Genomic DNA, 13,402 nt, shown 5'->3' on the forward strand with positions numbered 1-13,402 from the left:
AAAAAAGAGGGCATGTATGTTTGCTTAAATATATTGAGAATTATAGTGGAAAATGATTGACATAATATGATAATGGTGATAATATTAAAGAAAATATAAATTTCACTTAAGGTAAATTTTAACACGTTTATTATTATATCTTTATTTTTTTTATATAATATTTCAGCGCACTCGAATCTACGTCCTCCTACATTGACAACAATATTCATGTCAATCAAATTTAGACTAAATCTATTAATTAATGAACAAAGTTAGGTTTTGGGTATGGCATATTATAAGTTTTAAAAGTGTTTAAGTTAATTTTGAGTTTGAACCATTTCAATTTTTCGGGTTAAGATGGTTTCAAGTTCAAATCCATATCGAGTTTGGGTGGAAGAGATTTTTATAATTAAGTTCTTTTTTATCTTCCATTTTCGTTTTACGATTCATATTAAGAGTTCGAAGCAGTCCCACTTAATAATATCATCTCTAATATTTAAATCCGTATTCCCCTTTTAAGAGCACAATACACCTTATTACTAAACTTAATACTTCTCGGTAATTTTTACAATTGAGTTGAATTAGATCGAATTTATCGTATTGGGGTTGGTATGATTATGATAAAAGGAAATACATTAGAAAAACATGAAAATAATTTCTAGAAAAACCTTGATTAAGGAAAGCAAAGAGAAGGGGGAAAAGGAAAAGAAAGAAGCTTTTGAAAATATGAGTGGATGTAGGGACCAATGTAGCATAAAATAATGTATAGAGATTGGGAAAAGCAAGAGATTAGATTTAAAGAAATAAAAACAGCAGGGAATTGTGTTTGAATTTGCTTTTGCTTTTCAAATTGGCAGCAATCTTTGGACTGTTCATATATTATATATTTTCAAACAAAGTGTTGTGCTTAGTGGTTAAGGTTGCTACTATGAGCATGGGGCAGGGCAAGCAGTGACTCAATGATGTTATTGTCTGCTAAATCAATGGCTATGGTTCTACTTTTGTCACACTTTCTGCCTTCAATTCAATCCCATGTTAAGAAAACTAATTTAACTGTAATTAGTGTGTTTTGCTTTCATATCAATGGGTTTGGTACTAATTAAGATTGACACAACACGTACAGACGGTTCGGATTCTTGTCAAATAAGTATTTAACAAAATTATTAAAAGAAATTAAGAAATTTCTAGTATAAGAGATGAAGAAAAGATTTAGTGGACATTTTCTTGTTGTGGGATTTAATGAGCAAGAGGGGATGAACCTTTAACATTAAGGATTTAGGGTTGATAGTCAAATACATAACAAAAGTGGTACCACTTAAAAGGGGAATTGTCAAAGAAATTCTTATATGCTTTAAGGCTTGAGAAAAGAAGAAAATGGGATTACAATCAATTTATCATCAAAAGGTTCTTGTTGACGAAGTCAGAAAATCTTTTTAAGGTTCGAAATTAATTGTAATTTTTATGATAGTAAAATGTAATTTCACTATTTTAATAGCTTGTATCTTTATAATTTTTAAAGAATTAAATTATAACTTTATCATTTTGGGGTAAAATATAATTTTACCTTTACTATCCTGTTTTCGTCTTAGTTAAATTTTACTATTAGTCTTTGTACTTTGTAAAAGTTATGGATTTAACCCTATATTTTAATTTGATATTTTTAATCATTATATTTTTCATTTTAAATTAATTAAATATTTTATCTTCAAAAGAAAGATAAATGGAATTCTTTTTGTTGTGATATAAATCTTAATTTTATATAATTGAAATACTAATAAATTTATATCTCAAAATTGAGTAATTTAAATAATTGTGAAAGTGTAATTTATATGGATATAAAATGTAATTTTATCCTTAATAAAATATTTCTCTAATATTTAATATTTAAGAACAAAATATTGTTTTAATATCGATTTAGTAACATAATGAACATCAATAAAAGATATTTTTATCGGTTCAAAAATTTCTCTAAACTCGAAAGATTTCGCGAGACTTTGCTTGGCAAACAAGTCAATTATTCGGGACGTTCTGTCATCGTTGTTGGCCCCTCACTTTCATTACATCGCTGTGGATTGCCTCGCGAAATAGAAATAGAGCTTTTCCAAATATTTGTAATTCGCGGTCTAATTAGACAACATCTTGCTCCGAACATAGGAGTTGCTAAGAGTAAAATTAGAGAAAAAGGGCCGATTGTATGGGAAGTACTGCAAGAAATTATGCGGAGACATTTCGTATTGCTGAATAGAGCGCCTACTCTGCATAGATTAGGTATACAGACATTCCAACCTATTTTAGTGGAAGGAGGGATTTTATATAGGCTCGTTTTTTATACCACATGCATTGCATATGGTTTTATATATTTATTTTTAATTTAATAAAAAATAATTTTTGTTTCATGTAATAAATATAAAAATATATTATTAAAATTGTTAAACAAAAATAAAATATATTAATTTTTATAATTAAAATATACAACAATAAAAAATACAAACCATAAGTCTGAATGAAAATAACAATTAATTTCAAATTTTTGGGATGATTTTTAGCTACTAATTAAATGAATATCTAATTTCTTTTTGTGTTTTATGATTTTAACTGTTTAATTATTGGATTTTAATTTATATTTGAACTAATTTTTATCCAGTGCGTTGCATAGTTAATTTTGTAAATTTTTATAAAAGTTTGAATAAATATTAGTTTTAAAATTTTTAAAATCATTTAAAAATTTTAATTAATTAAATTATTCCCGCCATTTTCATGGTTTGGTTTCTCCATACAGAGAAAAAAAAAACTGTTTTAGAATAATTATAGAGAGGTCTTCAAAAGTAAAAAAAAAAAAAGTGTCACGTGTTGTCATTTAATTGCCAAATATGTCACGCCATCAATCCATTAGTGGATTAAAAGAATTTTTAACGGCAATGATTAGTTCGAACAATTATCTTAATTAGAGTAACTAAATTAAAAAAAGAAAGGAAATAGATAGATCAGAATGAGACAAACTCTATTGTAGAGTGACCTTAAATGTAGTTTACCTTATTATTCGTTAATTTTATTCAATTAATCAACCCTAACTAAAATAAAATATTGTTAAAAGAAAATTAATATTGGAACGTTTAAAGTTGTAAACCGAATGGTAATTTGATCGTAGTTACTCCGGCAACAAATGTAACACATTATAGCTCGAATCCAATGATTGAAACGAATATAGGGTGTTACACGTTATTTTTATTCAATTAATCAACCCTAAATAAAATTAAATAATTGTTAAAAGAAAATTAATCTAGTATTAAAAAAATGATATTAATTAATCTTTAGGTCACTTTTTATAATAACCCTAATATAAACCAACCTCTTCATATAAACTAAACAAATTCAAATAAGAGATTGTGACAAACAGGGACACTAAGTCATTCCGTATCTCATTCTAATTTTTTAAGCTTGAATCCGGAATCCGAACCCTGAACTCGAACCTAAACCTTAACCTAAACCCAAACCTTAAATTTTAAACTCTAAATATTAAACCCTAAATTTGGTCTTTTGTTTTAAGGTTTGGGTTCAAGGTTTGAGTTCAGGGTTCAAGGTCCGAGTTTAGAATTCAAGGCTGAGGTTTCAGGTTCGGTGTTCAAGTTAAAAAAAATTTCAAAATTGGAAAAAAATATTGTAATAAAAAAGGTTTGAGTTTAGGGTTCAAGGTTCAGGTTTCGAGTTCGTGGTTCAATGAGAATGGAAAACAAATGTTGAATTGCCATTAAATAATTGGAAAGAGATACAAGATGATTTGGCGCTCCTGTTTCATAGAATCCTTTCTCACATACTCAAATAAAAGATTTACTCATAATAAAACTCAACAATACATAAAAACGCATGAAATTAATTAACTTTAAACAATTTTTTTTATAATAATCCTAATAGAGAAGTTGAGTTCGCAATTGAAGTCTTTCCCGGTACGACCCCGGTATCGACCTCCCCGTATCGAATGGCTCCAACAAAGCTGAAAGAATTAAAAGTAAAATTGCAAGGTTTGCTGGACCATGACTTTATACGTCCCACTATATCGCCTTGGGGAGCTCCAATCCTCTTTGTTAAAAAGAAAGATGGTTCAATGCAACTTTGTATTGATTTTCGATAATTGAATAAGTTGACGGTTAAGAATCGATACTCTTTGCCCCGTATTGATTATCTATTTGGCCAGTTAAAAGACGCTTCAGTCTTTTTTAAGATCGATCTTAGGTCGAAATATTACTAGTTAAAGGTGAAAGACAATGATGGGCCGAAAACAGCGTTCCATACATGATATGGCCGTTATGAATTTTTGGTGATGCCGTTTGGATTGAATAACGCTCTTGTGGCATTTATGGATCTCATGAGTCGCATATTCCAACCCTTTCTGGACCAATTAATAGTAGTATTCATTGATGACATCTTATTTTATTTAAGATCTGAAGCCAAGCACGAGAAGCACCTCAGAATTTTTTTACAAGCCTTGCGAGAGAAGCAACTGTATGGGAAGCTAAGCAAATGTGAATTTTGGTTGTCTGAGGTTATATTTTTGGGACATATCGTTTCAGCAAAAGAGATCCGTGTTGGTCTGAAGAAAAGTGAAGCTATTGTGCAGTGGAAAGCCCTGAAAAATGTGTCAGAGATCCGTAAGTTCCTTAGTTTGGCCGGTTATTACCGAAGGTTCATGAATGGTTTTTTGATGAAAGTTTTGCTAATGACGAAATTATTACAAAAGAACACACCGTTCATATGGAATTATAACATCCTGAAATAGGGCTTAGGAGTTTGGGTTAGCGAACAGTTATTGTCTATTAAGGGACGAGATTGATTGGTTAACAGTGATATTGTTTTGCTACTATTGTTTGAATAGTTATATTTCTTTTTCATAAATCAAGTGATATAACTCTTAACCAATGACCAAAAGATTTAACTTCTGATTAATTACACTCATTCATTTGTAGTTATTGGAACACTATAAATATTTGAAAATGTTCCAACAATCTCCCATTTTCAAAATATTTTAGATTTTTATATTCTTGGAAATCAATTTGCATAAATAAAGTTATCTTATGGTTGAACTTTCACTTAGAGAAAACGTGTTAAAGTTAATCGAAATTGTATGGTAGACTAAGATTTAAACCAACTATTCCATTGAATTAACCAAACACATCTCACACAATGATTTCAACATCGGTCAATGTATAGTATCCAGGGACACTATTATGCATGTGTCTGTGTCTTCTTTTCATGAGTGCTATTAGAGCCATACCCTTAAGCTCCTAGAAGCGGCCACACTTCCACTCACATATGTATATCTTATCAAGAGTGTTCTCGTAATTAAAACACTCTTAACATATTTATTTTATGGGTCTATTAAAAGTACATTACTCATCCTTCCTTATCATTACGGGTACCTAGCACTTTAATCTTAGGATGGATTTATTTACAGTGCTAACAGCTAGAGGTGATCATGGGTTGGGCTACCCGGCCCGGCTCGACGGCCTGCCCAAAAAATGGGAGGGTTCAGGTAAAAATATAGGCCAAAAATATGGGTTTGGGCAAAAAAAGAGGCCCGTTTAGAAAATGGGCTAAGATCGAGTAAAACTTTTTTGGCCCGAGCCTGGCTCATCCCTGCCCGAATTATATATTAAATATATATTTTTTTATTTTTAATCAAATATATAATATATATTTAATATTTAATATGAGTCGAGCCAGGCTGGGCTCGGGCTTAGTAATTTTCTCTCGGTCCGGGCTTGGACAAATTTTTAGGCCTATATTTTGGGCCGGGCCAGGCCTTAGCTTAAAAATCGGGCCTAAAATTTTGTTTGGGCCCGATCCGAACCTGGCCCGGCCTGGCCCATGATCACCTCTACTAACAGCCACATACTAATGATGTACTTTGTCTCATTAAACTCAAGACTTGACGTTATACCAAGCGTTGAGTCAAGTTTCCATCATTGGTGACTTTAATTAATGGGCTTGAGTTGAGTCTCTTCCCTTTTGAGGTCTTGTTGACTACATCTCTAGCAAGATTTTTTGTCAAAGGATCCGCCAAATTTTCACTTGACCTCTCATAATTAATAGTGATCACTCCATCAGAGATTAATTGTTGAATAGAGCTATGTCTTAATCCAATATGTCTAGACTTTCCATTATATATTTGGCTATATGTCTTTGCTAAAGTAGTCTCACTATCACAACAGATAGAAATAGGTGAAATTGGTTTAGGCCACAGAGGTACATCATAAAGAAAATTTCTCTTTAAAGGAGGATTATTTCTCTTTAAAGGATGCTATCAAAGAAGCCTTCCAAAATGGTAAATTGAAGGAGTTTGTAGCATAGGGCGTTTCAACATCGGGACAGGGTTCGCAAGGCTTAGACAAAGGCAAGCAGCATGTCAGGGGTACTGTGCATGTTATTATAGGTATGGATGATGAATGGATGACTTCTAATTCAAAGAGGAAAGCTTATCTTAGAAATGTGATTTCTGTTAGTACAGTTAATAAGCCATATCAGCAGGAAAAGTGACGGGTTGAGTTCAGCACAGAAGATGAGGATGCTATTTGTGATGAATAGGAAAATGATCCTATGGTAGCCACAACAATGGTGGCATGTTTTCAGGTTAAGAGGATATTGGTAGACAGTGGGAGTGCTGTTGAGGTATTAACTTGGGAAGTTTATTGTAAGATGAGGTTGAAGGAGCAAGCTTTGAAGAAAGAAAGCTCGCTGTATGGTTTCACAAATCAACCGATAGATGTAAAAAGATGTACCACTCTACTTGTCACCTTGGGAGATGGAGAGCACACTACTATAGAGTATGCTTATTTTTTGTTGTAGATCACCTTATGGCTTACAATGCTATCTTTGGTCACCCTATCATGCGAATGGCCAAGATGATGATTGTCACTTTCTATATGATGATTGTGTTGGGCCAATCATGATTTCATTTATTTGTATGATATGAAGAGCAAGGAGATGAAGGAATCCAAGATGAAATTGCAATATGCAACAAAGTTCATACCCCTTAGAAGCAACCTTGTTAGTCGGAGAACTGAGATGGATTGATTTATCTGCAAAAATAAGCAAATTTTTCCCTCTAGATCCTATTTTGGGTTACTTTAACTTAGGCAATTTGGTTGTTAAGTATTCACGCACTTTAGCCCAATTTGTAGTGAAAATCTGGTAAATGCTAACATGATTGAAATAAAATACAAAACAGTTGAATAAGATATTGCTTAAAAAAAACATATTTTGGAACCGGATATACAACATTTGAGAAGTCCAATTTGAGTATTTAACCCAAAAGAAATACAAATGTCGGTTACATTAATAAGAACTCAAGCATTTTTTTTAAACTGGATCGGGGGTTGAACCGGTCAGATCATTGGTTCATCGATCTGATCGATCCAATCAGTCTGATTAAAAATTATTAAAAATTAAAAAATCTCGATCCAACCACCGGTTCAACCGATTTTTAGTCAATTCATACCGGGTCTCGATCTAACTGGTTTAAGTCACTTTTCAAACTGATTCTCGATTCAATCAATCCATCCAGTTAATCCGATTGTTGAAACAAACTCAAATTTAGAAATGTCACTTTTGAAGGGGAAACTATGAACATCTAGGAGTAAAAAAAAGTTGTGTCAAACCCAATGAAGAAATAGAAGTTCCATCAATGGGTCAAATTCTTTTTTGTTGGGTGGTCAAAGGGGGTGAAAGAGAAGACCCAAAATGAGAACCACAACGACCCAACTCATCTCTACACTAGATTCTTAGGGTGGGTTTGGATGGGCGATTGGGTGCAGTGCGGTGTGTTTCGGTTACTTTTTATCTCGCGCTACAGTATCGCTACAGTATCTAATCTCACCGGCACCGTTGTTTTTACACTAACCGCAAGTAAACACACCGCCCATCCAAACTCACCCTTAGTTTTTATATTATTAATCAAACTACTTGAGATAATTGATTTTATATAAATTAGTCATAATATTACATGCATTCAACATGATTTTACTTGTTTATTTTTTTAAAAATGAATTAAATCATTTATCTTTTTATCTTAAAAAAATAATAATTTTTTTTTGTTTTGGTATAAATCTTAATTTTATATTATTAAAATATTAATAAATATGTAACTCAAAATTGAATAATTTAAATCATCGTGAAAGTGTAATTTATATGGATATAAAATGTAATTTTAGCCTTAATAAAATATTGTTCTAATATTTAAAATATAAGAATAAAATATTGTTCTAATATCAATTTAGTAACATCATGAACACCAATAAAGGGTACTTTTATCGGTTCAATTTTTCTCCGAACTCATAGTTTTATATATGCTCATTTTTATGCCACATAACTAATTTCTTTTTGATACTAAAATTTAAAATATATAAAAATTTTGATGACGTGACACTTAGAGATTTTATCACATCATCAATAGAAAATTAAAAAATTATATACATTTTTAATTGATGACTTAATACAATCTTAGAGTGTCATAATCAGTGTTTAATAACCAAACCGGTGGTTGAACAGGTTGAACCACCATTTTTCGATTCAACAAGTTTGATTGGTTTGAATGTTGGACCAAAAATAATTAAAAAATATTTTTTTATTAAACTGGTTGAAGCTGTTTAACTATTGATTTTTGTCCTTGTTTTCAACTTTTACTAATTTAAAAAAGTTTTCAAGTTAATTGGTTCAACCCCTTTGTTCGAATTATTATATCGATCAGTCCTTGGCCTGTTTGATCCGTTCCTTTTCTAGTAACACTATTCACATCATCAAGTCTTCACAGAATCCAAATTCAGGGACCAAAATGAATCTATTTACCAAATTTAAAAATCAAAGTAAACGTAAAAATATATTTACTAAAGTGGACCTAATTTACTGAAGTATTGTGGAAATACAATTGATTTTCGAAAATCTAATGCATAAAATATTGTTTATATGGATTTATCACAACTATATAAAATATTATAAAAAAATAATCACATGAAAAATGTAATGACCCAAAATTCACGGGCATCGAAAAAGTACATTATCGGGTCTCCGTCTTGATGAAATGGGTTCGTAAATAATTATTAGAAATATTTATGAGTCTAGTAGTGAGCTTTAATTAAGAGTAATTGCAAAAAAGGATTAAATTGAATAAAGGATAAAAGTTTAATTATAGATTAAAAGAAAATATAAAGGACCAAAATGGCAATTATGCCATTTGTCCTAATTGAGGCGGCAAATGAATTGAAAAATCTAAGATTTTTCTTAGATTAATTAATTAAGTTATTTAATTGATATTATATTATTATATTATGAAGTAAATTAAAATAAAGCAAATGTATGGTAATAAAAATGTACATGTGTAATAATTATATTTGAACAATTGTAATATATTTATTTAATTACTTTTTATTTAAGTAAATAGATCTTTATTATATTAAAATATTAAATTAATAAAAATAAATAAAATAAGGACAATTAGATGGTGATGATAATAGACAAGTGTAAAATATACGTGCGTACAAATGTAATATAAATATTTGTTATTAAATAGATATTTATTACAAAAATTATTATTATAACTATCCTTAAAATAATAAAGTAAATAAACATAAAAGAATAAAGAAACTCAAAGAATAAAAGAAAGAAATGAAGGAGAAAAGAAACAGAGAAGCATTCGAATTGGGAGAAAGAAAAGAGAAAGAAAAGAAAAAGGGAAATTTAGGTTTTAAAGCTTGGAGTTTAAATAGGTAAGTCAATTAAGTCCTTTTTTCTTAATTTTAATGTTTTAGAAGCTTGAGAATAAAGTTTTGTTGAAATTAAGTTGAAGTTTTGAAAGCTCTTAGGTTTTTGAACATGGTTCATGTTGAAAAATAATGAATTAGGGGTTTAATTAAAATTGTAAACTAGGTTATAAGTTTTATATAGTAGGGATTAAATTGAAAGAAGAAGTTTAAAATTAGGGTTTTAATATGAACACTGAGGAGTTAAGTTGAATATGGCAAGATATTAAGTAGAAATGAAGTGTGAATTGAGTTAGAAAAGTAAATGAGTTAATTAGGATTAAATTGGAATTAGAGTATAAATTGAAAAGAAATTTAATTATTGTAAATTAGTGTTGTATTAATAATGAAAAATTATTAATATTATTTTCGTAGCTAACAAAGAACTCGAGGTATCGGCACACAAAGGAAAGGAGAAGGCTATCGAGGATTAAAACCAGAAATTCATTTGTATTTCTATAATTCAAACTACTATTTATTAAATGTTATATTTAAATTTATGTGTATGGCAAGTAAAATTTTAAGGTAGGTATCAATATTGAAATGAATGAAATTGAGATGAAGTATGATTATGTATGAATATTTGATAGTATATTGTTGGAAAGTGGAAAATTGTATCGAATTGAATTGTATATTGAAAGTGAAATTGAGAAAGTGATTTGAATATCCTATTAACTAATTGGAAGAGTACGAGAATTTATTGGCTTTGCCGATCATGCACTATATATGTGTCGTATTAGGCACCACGTGTGTCGTTTCAGGCACTTTATGTATTGTATACTGTTAGTGATATATTGATCAGGTATTAAGTACCGTTTTAGGAGCAATGTGCCGTACTGGTTTGTTTGGTTGGAATCCGTGTGTCCACCAAGACCCGGGTTTGTTAATAGGGTGAATAATCGAAATATGAGAATTGAATAAATTTGATTGATCGTACGACTGAAAGTATAAGAAATAAATTGTTAGTCGAATTGTGAGATTTGAAAGCATGAACCCAAGGTTCATGAATTGATCAAATTCAAGTTATTAATATATGATATTGTTGATAAATTATTATATATGAAATATGAAACTGAATGTAAATTAGTTCTTATGAGTTATAAATTTTACATGTTTAATGTTATATGATTAATATTTATAATTCATTAAAGTTATATAGTTTGAATTATGGTAATACCACTGAGTATGAAATACTTAGCGTACGGTTGTTTCTGTGCGTAGGTCAGTAAAAATCAAAGGTCCCGGTTCAACATCCAGATCAATCCCGACTTCAAAGACAATTTGGTGATGTAACCTTTCTTTGGGTAAAAGTGGCATGTACTTAGATATTATTATATAAATTATGTACTTAAGTCTTGTAACCTTGGTTGTAAAAGGATGTCTAATATGGATTATAAGTATGAAATGAAATAATATGGCATATCTGGTAAATGTGGCATGAAACTAAAATAGAAATAAATGAAATTATTAGTTCAATTAAAAATTATTTATGAATGATCAAGTAGATAAATTGTTAAATTAATGTTGTAGGCATAATTAGGCATGTTTGATTGTGGAGATGTATAGGTTGTTATATTGGTTGCAAATTGGTTGTGGTTTGAAATTGCAAGGAAGGTTAGACAAATTATAAAGGGATTATATTGAGTTTTTTTTTTTAATTTTCGGAGCACTCGAACAAGTCCCGGTCCACTTCTAATACGTATTCTGGGCCTCGAAGGTCCATGAAGGGGACTAAATCATTAAATTATAATATGTATGTTATTTATTTGTGAATTTAATTGTAAATTATCCGATATGTTCGGTAATGTCTTGTAACCCTATTCCGGCGATAGTATGGGGTTAAGGGGTGTTACAAAAAAACTGAGTAAGCTACATAAATTATTCCCCCACCATTTTCATGGTTCTAGTTTCTCTATATAAAGAAGAATAAAATGTTTTGGAATAATTACAAAAAGGTCCTCAAAAGTAAAAAAAATGTTACGTGTCATTATTTAATTGGTTAATGTGTCATACTATCAATCTATTAGTGGACTAGCGGAAATTTTAACAGCAAGGACTAGTTCGATAATTATCTCAATTAGAGTGACTAAATTAAAAAAGAATTAGATAGATCAAAATAAGACAAACTCTATTTTAAAGTGACCTTAAATGTAATTTACTTTGTTAATTTTATTCAATTAATCAACCCTAACTAAAATTAAAATATTGTTAAAAGAAAATTAATCCATTTATTAAAAAATGAAATTAATTAATCTTTAGCTCACTTTTTATAATAATCCTAACATAAATCAACCTCTTTATATAAACTAAACATATTTAAATAAGAGATTTACCCAAAACATATAACCCAATTTACTCTTCTTTTTTTTTTCATCATCTTAGGGTTTTCATCCATCTCAGCAGTAAGCTGTATTCTTGTTTTATAGCTCCATAAACTTGTATACATGGAGATGAAGAAGAGACAAGAAGATGAAGAAAGAAGCACCTTGTCGGAACTTCCCGACGACATCATGGTTGAAATCCTTGCTAAAATCCCACCAAAGTTCCTCTACAAGACATTCAGGTGTGTATATAAATCATGGTATCGATTGATAAGTAGCAGCGAGTTCATGAACAAGACTGCCATTCATCATAACCCAGGAATATTCATCCAGTCCGTCCGGTACTTCCGTAGTACTACCAACACAAGTTTCTTGCAGATGGATGGACTTAACTTCAACTTAACTAATCTCGGCTCTTCAATGGGAATTATTAGGTCCAGTTGCAATGGTCTGGTTCTAGTATACGAGCCAATATCAAAGGAAGTTAATAGTCTGTGTGTTAAGAACTTGTTGACAGGCCCCACTAGTTTAACTCTTCCAAACTGCCTTTCTGGTTGTACGCACAAGCATGGATATCATGGCCGAGCACCAGGGCGCATCCTGCATACTTATTGCGGCTCAGCATTAGGGTTCGACCCACTTACAAAGGTATACAAAGTGGTGCACATTAATAATGATGGATATGGAATCGAAGTGTTCACAATTGGTTCCGATAAGACATGGAGAAAGGTTCCACTTCCATGGCCTGTTGAAAAACCACGTCGTGGAGATTTAGATAAGTTTGAAGATATGAAGTTCTTTTGGAGGGATCCTGTATCAATAAAGGGTCAAGTATTTCACTGGTTTGTTGATTCAGAAAAGTATATATTCTCCATGGATATAAGCAATGAAAAGGTGAGTAAAACCAAACTTCCATACATTGGGAAAACAATAATGAAGGAACATTATGATTTAGTAGCCAAGGATGAGAAGCTTGCTTTTGTGTATAAAGGTTCCGAGTCCAAAATCGATGTATGGGTTTTGAATGATTTTGGGAGACAGGTTTGGTCAATGGAACATTCCATCGTTGCTAATTGGGAGGCAGAAAAGAAGTTGCCCCAATTTATGAAACTAGTTGCAGTTGCTAGCTGGAGAAATGGTGAGGTGATAATGTTCAAGGCCATAGAGAACTTCGTTTGGGACCATCATGATTTCATTTATTTGTATGATACGAAGAGCAAGGAGATGAAGGAATTCAAAATGAAATTGCAGTACGTAACAAAGTTCATACCCCATAGAAGCAGCCTTGTTAGTTGGAGGACTGAGATGGATTGA

At 30.8% G+C, this 13,402-nt stretch overlaps 1 protein-coding gene across 1 annotated transcript; it reads left to right on the top strand.

Moving 5' to 3' along the window:
• The first annotated feature begins 12,211 nt into the window (after positions 1 to 12,211).
• LOC105767344 (putative F-box protein At3g25460) lies at positions 12,212 to 13,402 on the top strand. The gene has a single exon (XM_012586839.1). It carries the CDS (start codon positions 12,212 to 12,214, stop codon positions 13,400 to 13,402), a length of 1,191 nt encoding a protein of 396 aa, XP_012442293.1.

The sequence above is a fragment of the Gossypium raimondii genome, chromosome 5 (genome assembly GCF_025698545.1).
Source record: "Gossypium raimondii isolate GPD5lz chromosome 5, ASM2569854v1, whole genome shotgun sequence".
Taxonomy (NCBI): domain Eukaryota; kingdom Viridiplantae; phylum Streptophyta; class Magnoliopsida; order Malvales; family Malvaceae; genus Gossypium; species Gossypium raimondii.